General features: G+C 38.9%; 1 protein-coding gene across 1 annotated transcript; it reads right to left on the bottom strand.

The window, feature by feature from the left end:
- Nucleotides 1-299: 299 nt before the first annotated feature.
- GALR1 (galanin receptor 1) lies at nt 300-16324 on the bottom strand. The gene is made up of 3 exons (XM_066561005.1): nt 15552-16324; nt 9070-9135; nt 300-5646 (listed from the first exon to the last, which is right to left on the bottom strand). Exons 1-3 carry the CDS (start codon nt 16251-16253, stop codon nt 5329-5331), a joined length of 1086 nt encoding a protein of 361 aa, XP_066417102.1. The 5' UTR covers nt 16254-16324; the 3' UTR covers nt 300-5328.
- Between the last annotated feature and the right edge of the window lie 3170 nt (nt 16325-19494).

Genomic DNA, 19494 nt, shown 5'->3' on the forward strand with positions numbered 1-19494 from the left:
AATGCTGCCATTAGGGAAATACTTCTATAAAATGAGACCTCAGTCTTCATCCAGTAAATGTATCTGGCCAAGGTGCACCAACATTTCTACAAATGTCATACACAAAGGGTTCTGAGTACTGCACAGTAAAATTGATAAAGTGTACATAATTTTAAATCCATGCTGTAGCATTTACTTTTGGCTTAAAAGGTTTTCATTAGGTATAAAACTTAATATATTTTGGTTTCATGCTCAACCAGATATTTTTACTGTATTGAAATAGCCTTTGATCAATGTTAAAGCAAGTATACAGACAAATATGCACATACTTGATTGCTTTCTTCTTCCAAAAGTGAGCCACATACAGGCTTTCATAAAATAGTTTTGGACTTCACATCATTGAAGAACTCATAGTTTTTTCTCATATTCAAATATATGAATCTGACTCTCTTTGTCTGTCTCTTAAACTATACATAAATTACAGAGATTTAAACTACACTTGGTTAAGAAATATCAATATATTCCATAAATTTCAATAGACTTCTTACCAGCCAGAATGGAGGACCATGCCTCCTCCATGTAAGTACTTGAAAATCAGAGTAATTGTTAAATCAGTTACATTTTCAACACCTAGTGACATCTAGCCATCATACTCTATTCAGTTTTATGTTTACACTGTTTTTTATGGAAGTTTTCCTGAAGATGCTTCTTGTTTTTAATTATTATGTAAACATTTTTTAAGGAAAGCAGTTTCTATCTCACATGACAGAGTCAAGAAGAGATGGTACAGAGCTATTTGAACTATCCCTTGAAAATTCATGCAAAGTACAATTTATCTCAGAACAAATGCACGCTACTTTACATGCACTATACATTGAAACAAACACAAATTTTTAATTTTTTAGTCTTTGACATTTGCCCATGTACAGAAAACAACACTAACACAAGCTCTGTAAGATACAAGCTGTTCTTTACTCTGCTGTTCTTTTCTCTGCTGTCCTTGTTTCTCAAAATACCACAAATATCATTAGGTTCAATGTGTCACATCACACTGTGAAGCAACCTTGAAGATAATATAATAAAATAATGTATTCACAGAGTTATTTTAGAAAAAGATCCCTCTCCTTCCCTACAATGTGGGATTTAAAGCAAAATTTATTTCACTGCAACATTAAATATATAAAGCTTAATGTTTACCTCTTGGAGATAGTGACATTATTTTTTGAAATGGAGATCTAATCAATTATGGAAATAATAAAGTTAAGGCTTGAAGGAAGAGATGCATGTACACAAAGTAAAAGGCAATATAAAGCTCAAAGGACCATAACTTAAAAACTGTAAACTACAAAATTTAGGTTTGCTCCTTATACAGTCATAATATTTTTTTACATATATTTTCAGCCAGTTTGGGCATATCTTTGTAATCTGTTACAGCAAGAAATTTTGTTACCAACCATAGACATTCAAAAATTTTGAAGAAATTGTACATTTTTTGATACAAGAATTTAAGGCAATTATGAATGATTACATTACTACATATGTTTAGTACATGCTTGTGACTGAGAACAGTGTAGCTTAATTACTCAGAAGCAGCAATTAAGTGTCTGCTTCACTTGCAACTAATAAGATTCCTTTCTTCAAAATGTGGTAAGTGGACAATGCAATTACCTGTGAAGTAGTACAGCTGAGCATAAAAGTTACACAAGTTCCTTCATTTTACTGCATGTTTGCATATATTCAACAGTATGTTGGCCAAGTGCCATTTAATTGGGGTTTTTTTGGCTATAGATCCTAAATCTGATTTATATAGAACAGTGCACAGTGTGCATCTGGGTCTACACATGTCTTGGAATTGTATTTTAGATTTTATTAGAAGAAGAAAAGCAATGCTGTAATCTTTTGTATTATACCTCAAACACACTTCTCACAATCTGGCAGGGCAAACATGGCACTAAGAACCTTAGTGGAATAATTTTTTTACCTCTTTTAATGAGATTTTTTTAAGGCAAAAGTGGTGTAAAGCAAAAAATGTAATGTATAAAATGCAAACTTTGTTAGAAGCCCACTACAGTGCCTTAGTTTGAGGAGAATCTGAGAAAAAATTCCTGGTACCCATTTTGTTTTGTACAGCATAAGATTTTCAAATTCACACAATGGATGGAATTCAGTGGGATTATTTCCTCAGGCCTAGCCAGAGAAATATGGGGTTTTTTCCTTTCCTTTACTTCATGTACATTAAAATCAACCTTTCTGGTTAGAAAAGATTTTAAAAAGCATACTAAGCTAGTCAATGAGGTGAAACTTTTGCTTTGCTTTCCACCAGAAGCCAAAATCCCTGCCAACAAGCTCAGAACCTGGAAGCAAACACTCAGTTGCAGGGGATCTTGGCATACATTCCCTGATTTTCTACCCCAATCAGCCATTGCTGACCAAGGGTATAGGGTTGCACACAGTTCAGAGCACACATTAACATTGCTGCTATATTTGGAACCTTTGTGTCACAGCTGAGTAGGACAAGTCACACTAGAGACACAGACCAACAAAGACATCTTCCAGGCAGGAAACTGAGCTTTAGAGTGTCAGCTGCCTCTTAAGGTTTGCCCGAAATTCAGGTAGAAGTTTTACTGACATTCACCAGGAACAAGGTGGGACCTTTCTAACTAGTTGTTGCAGAAGTCCCTTCCCTCCCACTCCCTCATCCTAAAAATTTCAGATAGTATCTCCATTAATATCAAGCACCAAGGTTTAAAATTATGTACAATTAAGGAAAAAAATTCTTCTCCAGATGAAAAAATAAAATCAGCTTGTTATTATAATTTTGTGTACAATTATATGTTTGCGTTACAATTTTTATTCAAAATCCTGTAACAGCAATTTTTAAAAATTAAAAGTACGATTTTCAAAACCATGGAATTACCTAAAATGTTGTAAATTCAGCTGAAGTTTGATAATGCTTTAATAATTTGAGTGTTTGAGGTGATGAGTATCTCAAAACTCAAGGGAACATCTTTCTAGGCTGTCTCCAAACCTCAATCCCAGCCCAGGAAATTATTTCCTGCATGAAAAAAACCCTTCTTTTCCAATTGAGAGGTTTTTTAAATATATATTTGTATATACACTTATATTTTTTTGTTCCTAGAAATATCATCAAATGGTCTCTTCACATGAAATAACGGACACAAACACCATGCATGCAATAGCATGTCTTTGATATTATTTTACTGATTCCAAGCAGACAGTACTGACACATAAACATAGCTATTTTTGTGTGAGCTAACTCTCAATAGTTGAAGTTCCACCACTCTGAATTATTATTTTTTTAAAGCAAGTCTGTAGAGGAAAAGGAATCTGAAAGAGCATCTGGCCAACACCATTTGGCATCTTTAAGGACCAGGAGAAGGTTTCAGGACTCTCTCAGCAATTATACACACAATACCAAACCTGGAGGAGTGGTGGGCATTCTGGAGAGCAGGCATACCCTTCAAAGGGCCCTTGGTAAGCTGGGAACATGGAAGAAACAGCTATCAAATGCATGAAGATACAGAAAGCCAAAAGCCAAGTCCTGACACTTGGACTGGGACTCAATGCCAATCTGTAGAAAAGGACTCGAGGGCTTGTAATTAAATATAAGTCAGCAGTGTACCCTTGCAGCCATAAATTATAAAAATATTGGGCTGTATTAGCAAGAACCAGCCAATGGGTCAAGACAAGCAATTACCCTGCTCAGTGCTTGTGAGGCCACATCTGAAACACACTCCTCAGTTTTGAACACCTCAGGTCATGAGAGGGATGGATACACTGGAGGAAGGGCAGTGGAAGGCCACTGATCCAGCCAGGGACCTGAGGAGAGGCTCAGATCAGCACATGGTTCCAGAAGGGAAGGCTGAGGAGAAATTCAATGGCCATCTTAAAATTACACATTAGTCAGTTAGAGAAAAGACTTCAGTACACGGTGAAAGGGAAGAAAGCAGTGGTCACAAGATACCTCAAGGGAAATCTCAGCTGTGAGTAAGGAAAAATATTTTAGTGAGGGTGATTAGGCACTAGCACAGGTTACTCCAAATATATTGTTGAATTGCCATCCTTAGAAATTTTCAGATTTTGCCTAGTCAGGGATGTGATACAACTGAGGGTATCCCTGCCTTGAGAGGATGTCCAGAGGTGCCTTTAATTTGATTTGCTCTATGAGTCTATGGGTCATTAATAAAAATAGGTAAAATCATGTCTTACTCCAGCTAAAGGAATGCTTTTAAAGGAGTAAGTGTTTTTCCATTACTTCTTTAGCGATTTACCACCTAAAGACATTTCAAATAAAGTTATAAAATTGTGGAAACAACTAATTTTATCTAAGAATTTGCAGAATTGTACCATTTACCTTATGCACTTTGCATTAATATAAATGCAACCTTCTTTATATTTCCAGTTTAAAACTGCATGATATCAAGCTCCACCTACAACTTTAAGGGAATGCTACCTTTAGATCCTTAAGCATTGTCTAGATCTTCTTTATGAAACATAATAATTTAAAACATATGTATACATTGCACTTTTAAAACTGCATCTCCATCTCAAAGCCTATGAAATTAAGAAAATACACATATACATGCATATGCAGCACATGAAGAAAAGCTTCCCTCAGTTAGACACAAATTCTCATTTTGGTACAATTACACACAGGCCATAAAAAATCCCTATATAGTGTACACAAAAGTTCTGTGCATACAGTAAGGCAGCCAAATGAAGTGGAAAACCAATCCATCCTTACTCAGTAAGACATATTAAAAGCAGCTAAACAGATAGAAATAGCATTTCCTCTCTAAAGCAATTGCCTCAAGGTGTACACAACTTATTCCAGCTCCAAATCAGAGCCCAGGTTTACCTTACTTAAAAAGAAAAAAGGCATTGTTAAAACAATCTGAAGAGAAAACAAAAGCTCTCCTCTTTGAAATCACAGCAGTCCAGTATTTATTATCTGTAGGACAGGAAATGTATCCATTTTTCACTTTCATGGAGTAAGATGTCACAAAGTTACCTGACCACATCAACATTTTCTTGTACCTTTGTATGATTAGTGAGTAAGAATACAGACATATCATTTCAACATTTTTTTTCTCAAATATCTATGATAGTCCAAGAGCTTTATTTGACAAAGCTATCTAAGATGCAAAGGATCAGCCCAGGTTACTTTCATATGAGTTTCACAAACTTTGGTTACAAATGAAACTTCAGTACATTAAATACCAATTAGCTTTATCGAGATAAACCCAGGATAAAGCTCATTGTGCTTTTTCTTTTTCTTGGTATTTAGTTTACATAAAGGAAGAGCCAACATACAGGGCTTCTCAACATTCACACATGGGTACAGTTGGTAGAGGGTGGTGTATCTATCCGACTTTTATTTTCCTTAGCATCATTCAGAAGTGACTCATTACCAATCTGGCATTTGAAGACTTGTTTGTAGGCCTTCCTAAAATTTTCAGATAGAAATGCATATATGATTGGGTTCACAGAAGAATTGCTGTAAGCCAGGCAGTGTGCAGTTACCCTGAAGAGAAAGGAGGCTTGAGTCAGTGGGAAAACTCCAAATTCAGCCCAGAGATGGATCACGTGATGAGGCAGCCAGGAGATGCCAAAAACCACTACCACCACCAACACAGTCTGTGCTGTCTGAGACAAGGAAAGGAAAACACATATGTCTGATGAGCACTCAAAGAATCAGCCTGAAACCTACTTCAAAACTCCTATTTGGATGAAAAAAAAAAACAAACAACCACAACAAAAAGTATACTGAGAGGGAACACACTGCAATATTTGTTACTGATTTCACCCCATTACTTATATGGGCTTTATTTTGCACAATGAATTACCGCAAGGAGAACCCCAGCCTTGGAAAATGTCATAGTAAACAGCAAATGCACAACTTTCCTCCAAGGTGAAGAATGACGTTCCCAACTCCCTACACAAAAGCTTAGCCTTTTCTGAAGTGCACCTAAGCCTGCTGTAAAATAATGACAACAGGGGTCTTTGGGAAATCTCATCCAGGTCCAATGAGTTTTAGTACCATGCACAATAATTTCTGATTAAAATTTCAAGAGAGATCTATTATGCATGAAGGCAGCTGGTGGAAAAGCTTAGAGCTTGCTCAAGTGCTTACAGACTTTTTGGAAGTGTCTCCTTTAAACACAGAATTTCCACAGAGTCATACAACAACATTCTGGGATACAACTAGTGGAAAAAAAAAAAGGGCTTGAAATTTCTGATAATTGCACATTATCAAAACCAATCTGGAAGTTAAAGTTCACCACCCAACACACTAAATTAAAAAATGGAACATAAAATATCCTCAGTGCTGCTTCCACACTCCACTTCTACTATCTATGAGAGGACCATCAATTTCACTAGACCCATTCTAAGCTCCAGAATGAGTTGGTAGGGACCATTCAGGTGCTGCAGGTGTTCTGTCAGGGCACAATGGAATTTGACTGTCAATATTTTCTTTAGCTTTTACATACTTCAGAAACAGCAGTTAGTGCTTTGCAGTGGCCTAATTAATATATATTCCTCTACTAAGTATGTCTTTCAACTAAAGTCTCCAAATAAAAGTCTAATAATAATTCCAAAGCATATTATGTCATGAGCCATTATAATTTCTATAGTAACATTTTATAGCATAATTTTTCTGATAACTTCTTCACATGCAAAACTAACCCGGGGTCACAGAGTGATAAATATTGCAGCATAGAAAATATGTAGATTTCTTGCTAGTTTATTGAACTTTGTCGATACTTCTTGAACTGATTAATGCTCAGTAATAATTAAGACTGACCTAACTAATCAGAACATGAGTTAGCTTAGAAAAACTTATGTGAAAAACATTTTGATTTCTGTGGCAACAGGCCAAAATGACTTATGACAGATGCTGTTGTTGGTCAGTATAATCTCACAATAGAAACCAAAGGACATTAAATCTGCAGTTAATATAACATGTTTAGTCTAAAGCAAGCATCTGTTTTCATAAGCCATTCCTCTGCTTAGCCCTATGGAGTTTAAATCAGTTGCCACTTAAACAGCCACAGAGATATCTTCTTTTTCAGGTTTTATCAGGAGATTGTGTTCTAACACGACTGCATAAATTAAGAGCAGTTTATTCTCTAATTGATGTGTTCAATGGGTTAATATTCCAAGTAAAAATAAATTTTCAGGATACCACATGTACAATTACTTCAAAAGAAGCATTTACTTCAGTTTGCTCAAAATTCTGAAAAAAAATTAACCAGGAAAATCACTGACATCCAATAGGCTATATATGCATCTGAAAGCAGAGGGTGACAATGTGTCTCTTTTAACTGTTACTAAAGGTATTTCATCTCTGCAGAAAAAGCAATTTTGTGTTAGGAAATCTCATAACATCTGCTTTATCCCAATGTTCCTTTTAAGCCTAACTTCAGAGCTCACTTTTCCAAAATCATCCCTTTATCTTGCAAGCAAAGTATCACTAAAGACCAGCTCGTTTTTACTTACTGGGAGCTTGCTTAGGGTATCTCATTAGCAAATAAAACCCACCTGAAATATATGACATTAATATTGATGCTTTGTGACCAAAAACCATGAAAAATAGAATTTAGGCAAATTAATATTTTTCATTATTTTTTTCCTCACATGCAGTAAATTTATTTTAAGATTCTGCTATTAGAATGTTCCTAAATGTTTGACTAAAGCTAAAAATGTATAATTCCATCTGAAATGCATTCTTCACAAGACAGTAGAAGGAAAAGAAGAAAGACATGGTAACTAGAGAGAATACTAACACACTAACGAAGACTAAGTCACTTTGAAAAACATGAGTTAGGCTTTCGGTTTAGAAACTCATCTTCTAAGGCAAAAAAATATCTGGATTGCTTTTTGGTTTTTTTTCTCTTTGGCTACCGCAACCTGATACATTCAAGAAGTCTTGATCATATCTGAAATGCTTCATCCTGAAGCTATGAAAGTTAATTCCTAGTCAGATCTGCAATTTTTGAGAGTTAGTGGTTAGAGGAAATGCAGAGAGATTTCCAGTTTGAGAAGAATTTAGATGAGAGATGGCAAAGTACAAAATGTCTTGAAAACTATACCTTTGGCCTTGACAACATTAAATGCAAAAGTATATATGTTAAGTATTTTTAAGTATTTTACTGAGCCAGGGCCATAATGCTTTTAATTCTAGGAATCAAAATCTATTGAGTAGGATATTTTTCAAAAAAATAGAGAATGCATAAATGAGAGAGTACTTATTCCCTGTTGAGTCCATGTACATCTCATTTACATTGCAGGCACTCTCCATGCCCATATGAAAATAGTGATCAGATCAAATGAAGAGCTATAGCTTAAGGGGTTTTTCTTCCACATCCATAAAATGAGAAGTTAGTCAAATGATCACTGTGGTCAAATCTACTCAAAAATCACAACCACATTATAACTGACAAATTCTCTGTTTAAATGCATCTTTCAAATATTGTTCTAAATCATGAAGCTTATATTCTTCTTTAAAGACCTTTCATGATTCTATTTGTATCCAGTACATAACTCATGTCTTGAATGTAAGAGAAGAAAACATTATGTGGAAAATCAATAGAAGAATTGGGGAATCACTAAAAGTCTCTTATTATACTCCTTGGGAAGGACAATAAATTTCATTTTAAAGGTCCTTCATACAACCTAGGAATCATTCACTAAAACATTACAAAATCAGCCAGTTAAAAAAAGAAAATTAAAAATCCCATGATTTACAAGTCAGGGGAAAATGTCAGTGAGAAAAAAAAAAAAGAAAAAAAAATTAACACAAAAGACAGGTTGTCTCCCTGTTCCTAAATTTCAGATGCTCTGAAGTTCCAGATATGAGGATCTCAGGTAATGGCTTGATGCAATGTGATGGAAAACCTGGATCAGAAAAGATTCTGATCTGCTAAGTTCAGAGGGACACTGAACATTTAATTAAATACTTCATTTTAATTTCTTCTCTCTGTTAGATCTTTAGCAACAAGTACCAAATTAGCTTAGCCATAAAACTAAAATACATACAAATGAGTATTTGCAGTGAATGCAACATACCTTTTTCTTGGATGCTTCTGACTTCTTTGACATGTTTTTTAACTTCTTATGCAGATGATTAAGAACCTGAAAAGATTAATTTGCATCTCTTTATCAAATTTCCCCAATTCAAACCTGTGTATGTTAGAGTACTCTTGTGCTCTCCCCAACTGCATGATTCACTAACAGACATCACTGAACCAGCTTACACATTTCAAACATGCACAGTAGGAAAAACAAAAGAATTGCATATGTGAGCCCATGTGAACCAACAAAAACAAAGCAGACCAGAACTAAATTCTTACTAAAATATTCAAATGTATTACATAACAAATACATATCACAAATTAACAAGGAAATGGATGGAAATCTATCTTGTACATAGAATTAGCAATCTCTCTTCTTCCATAAAAAGTCAAAAGACTTGGTTTAGAATGACCTTTAGTGTGTGTAACATAAGAAAAGTGTATGTTTTGAGTCAGAGCTTTTCTGAGTCACCTGTATAATTTGTTTCCTTCAGATGGATGCTTGATTAGTATGATCAAGATGCTGGCACTATTTGATCTTTGAAAGAAGCTTAGATTTTCAAGAATAATTTATACTAAAATGAAAGATGACACATGAGGCATGACACATGAGGCATGACTTTTCACAACAATGTGATGATACTCACCATGCATCTTTCAGAACCCAATTTTAAAAATACATCACTAAAAGGCTCATCGTCCAAGAGCAGGGTCCAAATTTTAATATAATTACTTGCACATAAGGTCTTGCATAGAGGATGCAGAGATCTTGGGTTGGGGAAAAGGGTCCAAATTCAGATTCTTTCATATCATCTGGTGACATTTTCTCTGTGTTCTTTGGGTTGCACAGCTAACCACTATTAGGACAGACATCAGTCAAGATGATCTAGAGACTTTGGCATTTGAATTTTATAGACACATATATTAATTTAAAAGAAGTAAGATGGTATTTATGAATATCCAGAGCTCATCAGCAGACTTATTTTTAGGTATCTACTCTTAGATACCAGAGAAACACCAACAACAATTAAAAAAAAAAGAAATTACTTATAACCACTAAATATTGTAAGTGCAGTTCATTTGTACAGCCTGTGTACTGCCCTTGGGCTCACCCTGCGTGCACTTCCTATTTGGAAACACTATCCAGGCCACTTCTGGGGGCTAACCTGAGCTAAGAAAAAGCAGGAGAAAAATAAATGGGCTTTCCCTGGGAAAGTCCCATTTTGACTTCATTTCTTTCTTCTTCAGTATGAAGCAGACCCAAAGGAAAGGACAGAATCCCAGAAGAAGACAGAAGCAGAACAGGGAGATGACTGTCTCGCTCACAGACTTTTTATTCACCTCCAATCACCCTGTAGAGACCAGCTGAATTGCTGAGTCTGTCAGTGAAAAACATAAAACTGAAAAAAAAGGCATGGGAGGAATGCAATTAAGTCCATCCCATCAATGCTGCTTCATCTATCATACCCCCCTTCACATAACTTACAGTGATGGGCTGTTTCTGCTGGACCTTTGCAAGTCCCATCATGTGCCACTCAGGGATTGTCCTTCACAGCCCAAAACTAAAGTCAGATAAACTCTTCGCAGAGATCAGAACTGCAAAATAGTTTTTAAAGTAACAAACATTTTTTTCTTCTGTTCTGAAACTTTTAGCATTGTATCTCTCTCCAGTTCAAAGAAAGATGCAGGAGACAAAACAGGTAAATTGCATATTTGAGGGGGGTGGGAGGTGATGGAGGAGGGTTTTGTTGTCAATTTAGATTATAACCTTCAAATGAACCTTATCAGCTTCCCATCTTTCTGATTGCATACACATTTCATAAAATAAGTATTTGCAGTGAAAACATATTGGCATAGTATTGTACCAGATGGCAGGAAAAGTAGCAGCAAGAGAAATAGGCAAAATGCAATTACTTATCAACAGCAGTGGAACAGCTCTCAAAGACCTACAGAGACTGCCATGGAGTATTAAAAAAGAGCCATGTTTATGCACAAACACTACATGGCAAATCTAAGACACTCTCCACTATCCTGTTCAAATTGCCTCTTCTCTGGGCCAATGAATAATCAATTTTTCCTCTAACAGCCCGAATAAACAATAATTCTACAATGTGCCTCTTACTATTTTCAACTCCAGCTTTCCTGTACCTGCTGTTCAGAGATCAGCTTCCCTCTTTTCTGGAGATGAGAGTGGGGTGCTGTGGTAAGAAAATTATGTTGTTGTGTAAGAGACTGTAAGGAGACTTGTAGGATCTAGTCTGGAACAGACCAAGGCCAAGACTACCACTCATGACTTCCTTCCTTCCTTCCTTCCTTCCTTCCTTCCTTCCTTCCTTCCTTCCTTCCTTCCTTCCTTCCTTCCTTCCTTCCTTCCTTCCTTCCTTCCTTCCTTCCTTCCTTCCTTCCTTCCTTCCTTCCTTCCTTCCTTCCTTCCTTCCTTCCTTCCTTCCTTCCTTCCTTCCTTCCTTCCTTCCTTCCTTCCTTCCTTCCTTCCTTCCTTCCTTCTCTTTCTCTCTTTTAAAAGTCTTTTTAAAATTATTCTTTTTCCCATTGTTTCAGAAACTACATTCAAGATGTCTTGAGAGCCCTGACTGTGGACTTTGACCAAATCAAGTTGAGAAAGAGATTTTTCTAATACAGGAGTGAAGAAAATAACTTCAACTACCTGCGCCTATTCACACAAGTCTACCAAACATTATGAAAGTTTGAAGTCTACAGTGTTAAAAACCATGTTTGCTGTCTGGCATTCCACTGACCACACCCTCATTATCAGCCACTGAAAATCATGCAGAAGGAAAGCCTGCACAAGGTCACTGTCAAGTAAGAATGAACTTCTTGGTTTACAGATAATGTAAGCATTACATTCTGAACCACCTTTGTAGTATGAACCTGATTGAAATTCAAGTGTTATTGCCTGCAATCCATGTTTTAAAGTAATGTCACTGCTTCTATTGTCATCCTATTCTTCATCCTCCTTCAATTAAGAGTGTGTTACTAACATGGCATAGCTTTTATTTTTCTCTTTCAGTGAACTTTAATAAACTTTTCCCCTTGCTGCTCAGCAAAATTTAGGATTTAATATCCAAAGCCAGATAAGCTTGTATTTTATGTTGAGGCGGTTACTTTTTATAGCTTAGTTTTAACCACGTCTGTAAATCATACATGACATGAATTCAGAATGTTCAGAATGATAGATAACAATGGAAACATTCTTAAGGCAAGACATATTTGTTTTAAAGAAAGCTTTTAACATTATGCATCTATAAAAGGAAATGTTTGTTAATAACTATAGGTGTCCAACCTAAAGGTTTGATTGAAAGAGGCCTGACTTACAAGGGGTGAATCCTTGAAAAATTGAGGTACCCAAAATTAGTTGTAAGATTGCACAACTCTGGCAGATGTCAACTGTTAGAAGCTGTCTGGGAATCATTTATCACTTTAGCCTTTAAGGACATATTAGTGAGCAAATGCTGTGGCACTGTTATGAAACACATACAAAAAGTCAGCATTACAAAAATACAGCAAGTAAAAAGATAAACAATAAAAGAGTCAGAACACAAGGTAAGTACACAGTGCTGAGACTCAGCTGATCACTACATAATCACTGCTCCTCCCTCTGACGTAGTAACCTTCTTTCAAGAGTACTTCTCGGAGGAAACAGAGAGCATAGAATTAGCAATCTCTCTTCTTCCATAAAAAGTCAAAGACTTGATTTAGAATGACCTTTAATGTGTGTAACATAAGAAAAGTGCATGTGTTCTATGGATTTGTGACTTTCTTACAGTGTTCCCAAAAAGATGTGTCTTCCCTGTACATCAGTAAGACCTCTCCTTTTATGGCTTGTCTGGTGTTTAACAGCTGAATGCAAACCAACTCCTTAAAAGAGAGAGGATAATGGAGACTCTCCACCTTCTTCCTTGTCTGCTGTTTTCACAAAACTAGGGAAGTATCCTTAATTCTGATATTTTCACTGCTCTATCAAACATTTGCATTAAAACTGAACTAATGTTACTTGGAAGAAAGAAAAGAGGTAGCTGTACACACAAGACAGAGCATGATCTCATAAATCTCTGCCTGAAGAGCATGTATCACCATGAGATATTTTGGGAGGACACTGCTTCCAAATACCTGGCACTACTTCAGCACTTCTGTACATTGTAATAGCATTGTTATCCATGGGAAAAATACAAATCTCTGCTAACACTATATAAATGTGAAGTGAGAGAGAAAAAGAACTTGGCTCCCTATTAGAGTGCCTAAAAAATGAGACTTTCAAAACTGAAAGTTCAATTGCAATTAGTTTAGGAAAGAGGCAGAACTGCCTTAAAGGAGTCTGGAAAAGGCAATATATTCAAATCGAGAAATAAGTGTCATTTGTCTTAATTTACTGCAGCAGAAGATTGCGTTATCTCCCTGATCCACAGTTCATGAAAACCAGTGAAGTCCATAAGAAACTAATGCAGAGATTAATGTCTCCTAATGTCTACAGGCTGAGGGAGCTGGGGTTGCTCAGTCTGAGAAGGCACTCCCTGTCCCAAAATATTGCAGTTGGAGGTTTGTCAGTGGCTCCTAAAGAGGGCAGGAGTGAGTCTTTAGCTGCAGGGTACAAATACCTTCGATAGCTCTGTACAAATCACGGCACTTTTCAGCCTGTGAACTGATGGGAATACCAGCTATCTCCTAGCTATCTTCTAAAATTCACCCCTTCGGGTCAGCTCCTCCAGCCTGACACCGAGGCAAGCAGGATCACACACACAGGCTCAAAACACATCACAAAGCCAGAGTGAGACCCGAGCCTGGCAATAGTTTAAGCACACAATTCTATTGTAATTTCAAGTGGCCTTGATTTTATTAACTTGTTCTTGGGCATATTTTCCACATAGAGTTGCTTTTGTTGGCTTGGACGTTTTTGGGTTTTTTTGTTGGTTTTTTTTGTTGTTGTTTTTTTTTGTTGTTTTTTTTAAACTACTAATATTGAGAGATTTACTTCTGTAGAGGTGCTTTGTAATGACAGAGTGTATTTTATTTACTATCCAGATATTCTGGTTAAGCATATTTGCTTATTTCATGCCTACACTGTACAGGACTATGCTAATTTTGAAAGATTTCTTTTTAATCTTCTCTCATATAATTAGACTTCAAAGGCCATTTATGCTGAAATGGAAGATACTTTGGCTCTGTAAAAGGGAGGAATTAGTAGCTGAAAGCCCTCTGTGCACACATTCTGTAGTGTTCTCCCTGCAACGTGTAATACTTTCCTCAAACTGACAATCTATCACTACAGCTCAGTCATATTCACCACAGTAGATTAAATACCAGTGTATTCATTCAGGGAAAGCAGGATTTGGTTTATGTATGAAAACTTGTGTTTCTGCTTCATTTGCCAGGTTGCATTTTTTCCACTATGAACAGCCATTTAGAAATGTTGTCCTTTGCGTTCTGCATGCCTTGGTTTCATCAGTGTTGGACAATGTTACAGCCTCAATTTGCACATCACAATTAAGCTGATGTAATATATATGAAACTGAGCAGAACATAAAATTACTTGTTCAAATTAAATACTTCAGGTACATCTATTGAACTTGCCAGTTGAAGAACTGAATTAAGCAGTCGGTATTTGCAAGAGCCATCCTATCCTCTCAAATGTAAATCACTGCCTAAGGAGAAATCCTGCAACTGAAGGCAGCTGGCACAGAAACAGCAAGATACCAGCAGGTAGCAACTGGTGCTCCAGGTCCTGTTCAGCAAGCAGAGGATCGTATGCTGAAGGCTGCAATTATTACTCCAGAAAAATGTGACGATTTGCTTAAGCAGAAATGTCCTTAAATACCCATATTCAGGCACCCTTAACTATTGCGTTTTCCTGCCTGCGTTCTCCTGCCCTGCTTCCTGGAACCAACTGCCTTTGCCAAAGTCAGAGGTAACTCTCTCGTCGACTTCAACTGAGGCAAGACATGGCACCACAGGGACCAGGCAGCATAAAGCACATTTTACTCTTAACACCAAACAGATAATTTTTGTCACTTTCAAGTGCACTGTACATTTTAAAGAACCACAATGCTTCATCTGAAGCATGAACAACTTGTTGCTTTGTTGTACTTTATTGAGTAAAACTCCTCACACAGCACTGCAAGAAATTAAGAGTTATGGTGATGGAGAAAGCAGCAGAGCACGGGGCTTCTTAGCATTCTGCAACAAGGAAATCTGTCAGGGAGACCCCACTAATTGCCAGAACACCCCTCCCCACTCACCCCATGCAATCCCTGTTCTGACCTCTCTGTGATATTGAACATTTGTTATCACCCCTCAGACATTCCTCAGCTATAAAACCTGCCCTCTCCCTTTGTGGCACAAACTCACCCCTGCTCCTTTTTCTCCCAACATTGACAAGTCCCTCCACATGCCCAGAAATGGCCCTATGGCTCATGGACACCTTTTCAACCACTGTGTCCCTCCCATCATTTACACTTGCCCCACCTTAGCGTAGCAGAAGGAGATGAGCAGCAGTGGGAGCAGATACCCGAAGATGAATGTGCAAATCACATAGACCTTCTTGTGGCGTGGGTTGGGCCAGAACTCCCAGCAAAAGGTCTGGTTGCTGGTCTCACGGTGGAAGATGCGCTGGTGGTGAGCCACAGGCGAGGCCATGGCGAAGGAGAGCGCCCAGATGAGCCCCACACCCAGCATCGCATTCCGGGGGACACGCAAGGCTGAGGAGCGTCGGGAGTGCACGATGGCCACGTACCGGTCCACAGACATGGCTGAGAGCGTGAAGATGCTCACCAGCATGGAGATGGTGAAGAAGTAGTGGATGAACTTGCAGATGAAGGCTCCCAGCACCCAGGTGGGGAGCACATAGACCGTGGATTGGAAGGGGATGCAGAAGAGCAGGTAGGCCAGGTCGGCGATGCTCAGGTTGAGGATGAAGATGTTGGTGGTGCTTCGGCGCTTGCCTGGCTTGCTCCTCGCCAGCACCGTGATCACCAGGGTGTTGCCCAGCACCCCCAGGGTGAAGATTAAACCGAAGACGATCAAGGTGATGAAGTTCTCGATGCCGATGCCGAAGAGGGGCTTCCCCTCCGCCTCCGGCAGCCCGGACAGGTTGAACTCCCCGCGGAGCGTCTCTGCCGCGGCTCGGGACAGGTTGAGGGGCGCCGCCGCGCGCTCTCCTGGCTCCATCCTTCCCTTGCGCGCCGTGCAAACTTCCCGGCACCTGGGACCGCGGCGAGCCCGGGGCAGCCGCCCCACCAGCGGCGGGCAGGGAAGGGCGGAGGCGCCGCCGCGCTGGGCGCAGCCTGCGCTGCCGGGAGCGGAGCCGGCGCGGCAGCCCCGCCGCCCTCCGCAGCCGCGGTCCGCCCGCCTCTGCCCCGGGCCTGGGCCCGCCGCCCCCGCCGCCGGGGAGGCGCTCCGGCCGCGCCCGCCCCGCCCGCGGAGCCTCCGCGCCTCTGCGCTGCTTCGGGAGACTGAGCTCCCCGGGAACGTGTCCTCGGAGAAAGGGGAGGTGGGGTTTTCTTGCCCTCTTTATTTCCCCCCGCCTTTTCTTCCCACCCGTCGGCTTGTAGGTGCTCCCCCACCCAGGGCGGCAGCCGGAATCCCGGTCTTCTCCCCGGAAAACTTCTCTCCGCTCGGTGCCGCCGCTCCCAGGGAGGCTCGGGAGCCGTGTCCCCCAGCAGGGCTAGGCGGCGCTCGGCTGGTCCGGTCGGGCATCAATGAACTCGCTTGGACAGACAGAAATGATGAAGCGCCCGCGTGAACCCACCTCAACAGGTAGCCGGCAGCAGGAGTTTCTCCAAACGAAGCGCCGCCTGTGCTCACTCTTCTCACCTCCTTCACAGGCTTCCTCCATCAATCACCGAGTATCTCAAATGACAAAAGGCAGCAGACATTGTCACGCCTTCCTGTTAAAAAAAACCACCAAAAACAACAAACCAAAAACCACACACACACATAAAGCAAAAGGATTGGAATAGGAAGTCTAGCCGCTTTTCACTGCCAAATCACGACGTTCAGGATCTCCGCCGCGGCAGGAGCGCATCCGTGCTGGGGGCCCGCGGGTCCCTCAGAGCCGGGCAGCCGCGGGCAGCGCTGCACGGGGCCGGAACGGGAGCTCCTGGAAAGGCAGTCCTTCAGAACGGGGTTAAACATGAAACTTCCTCCAGCACACGGATGCGAGTTCGTGAGAATATTCTCACCGGCGCATACACCTTGTGAATGAAAGGGATTTGCCTGCGGTTTTATATCCATTTGTTTCCAAATTACCAGTCAGTGAGCTACAGCTGGCAGCAGCAGTGACCAACAGAGCTGCCCAGATGTGCTGTTGCAGGCAGAGAGCTTTTGTTTGCATGTTTTTTTCTACCTTTCTTTTTGCTACTTATATTGAAGCATCTCAGCAGCTGCCCATCAGCTGACTGCAAGCCATCGACTTCTGCAGATCTAAATTTTAATTAAACTAATGTATGGTCTGCTCCATTAAGTCTGAAGGAACACATCATGGGAGAGCACAATTCAGTTTATATAGATCTAAGAAACTTCTATTTGGATTGAGCTGGTTTCTACATCTGTTGTAACTAATTTAAGTATTTATAAATATATCAAGCAAAAATAAGCTAGTAGGGATTCCTCAAAGACTTGGGTTTGGAATATTTTGTAATGTGCATTCTCTACAATTTTGTTGACATGTTTGATTACCATGCAAATCTACTAGTCTCTACTTCTGCAAGGGATGTGAGAAAGAACACTGTTAAAGATTTCTAGGATACATCAGTTATCACACACTTTTTGGAAAGTCTCTGAACATATTGTGAAAATGAACAGAAGTCTATAGATTTTCCTAGTGTTGCTGATGCCTGTGTTTGCCTATGAATTCCTTCATGTGGTGAAGGAGATACAAGAAACGCTTTGAATACGAGTGATGGTTTGCTTTTGAATCATGTCATGTTGCCAGACACCACTCATTTTCCAGGATGTCTGGAGTGCAGCCCTGGTTTTGATGAAGCTAATGCAATCCTGCATTTGATATGCTGCTGGTCCTCATCACTCACACTTCTGTTTTCTTGCAAAATAATGTTTTGTACAGAATAGCCTGAAAGGTTAGAACAAAGGATATAACACTTAGCAGAAAAGTAAGCAGGAAAAGTGGGTATAGAAACAAAATCAATTTTAGCGGGAATCAAACTGAAAATCACATTAGTGATTTGGATGGGAGAGTTGACTATTGGTTTCCTTTGGATATTTAATTGAGAGTTCTGTGGTTCAAGCTTTGATTTTCTGCTACAAATATAAAGTTCCTATACAGTTCCTATAAGGCTACCCTGAGTATTAGAGGGAAAAAAACCCCAAGAATACAACTGTATTGTAGCTTTTCTCTCAGACCTCCAGGCATCAGCTTTTACATGAATGAATGAAAGTTCCCACACTGAAAACATCCATGATTGCTGTTAAGATTGTCATAACCAAACAGGTATTGACATGTTAAACCACCGGTCTTCTTATCTACACTGAGCAAAATTTTCATGCAAAAGAAAGTTGAGATGGAAAAGCTGTTATGAATTCAGTACAAATAAATATATAGTTAAATACAGGAACTAGTTGAAAAACTATGAGGAAAAAAAGTAGTAAAAATATTGCATTGCACTTGAAGAAAATAAATTTCATGTCTTTGCAAAAGAGATCTCTTCAGCATGTGCCTCACACATTTCCTTGAATCTAGTGTTATTGAATTTATTTTATTGTTTTCCTGAACACTATTCAATGTGAAAAGATAAACTAAAATAGCCTAGGAACTTCAGAAAGAGCAAGAAACTGCATGCAGTGTTCTTCTGTCTGTGGCTAGAATCCACAATCATCTTTATCAGAGAACTCACCTCCAAAAATTTGTTTGGCTCCAAAATTTTCCATTGCAATCAATGGAGAAAATACTAGGAATATCTAAAAGGGATGGGAACCTATGTACCCTGCTAAGTCTAGGCTTTCATATTTACTCCTCAGTGGGTTAATCCAGAGGATATTACTGTAAAAACATACAAGGATGTCCTTCTTTTTGCTCACCCCAATGGCTGGTTATGTTACTTTTATGTTGTTCCAATAATAAAAATATTTGACTTACACTGGTAAAATTTTATCTCAGGAATGAGGATTCCAATGCATTGGTTTAAGAACTTAATTACTACTAAGCTCTTTGTTCCTATTTAATGCATATATATAGGTATAATAAACATATAGTGAATATAATGTCAGTAAAATGCATTTATATTTTAAAATGAACATTTTATTAGCACCTCAGAAACAATAAAAAAATACTGTCCCACTTTTGGTTACATTGAATAACTGAGGCACAAAAACCAGCATCTGATTATACAAATACATACATAGATGTCTGTGTGCATTTTATCATTCCACAAGAATAAAATAATAAGATACA

This window comes from Molothrus aeneus, chromosome 1 (assembly GCF_037042795.1).
Source record: "Molothrus aeneus isolate 106 chromosome 1, BPBGC_Maene_1.0, whole genome shotgun sequence".
Classification (NCBI taxonomy): Eukaryota; Metazoa; Chordata; class Aves; order Passeriformes; family Icteridae; genus Molothrus; species Molothrus aeneus.

Bases quoted from the DNA above. Each gene is read 5' to 3' on its own strand.
- GALR1 (XM_066561005.1), bottom strand. From the start codon at position 16,253: ATGGAGCCAGGAGAGCGCGCGGCGGCGCCCCTCAACCTGTCCCGAGCC. The intron at 9,136-15,551 runs GTGGGGCAAGTG...TAATCTTTTCAG, and splicing joins TCTCCTTCTGCTACGCTAAG to GTTCTTAATCATCTGCATAA. The intron at 5,647-9,069 runs GTATGTTGCATT...TCCTTGTCTCAG, and splicing joins CAGAAGCATCCAAGAAAAAG to ACAGCACAGACTGTGTTGGT.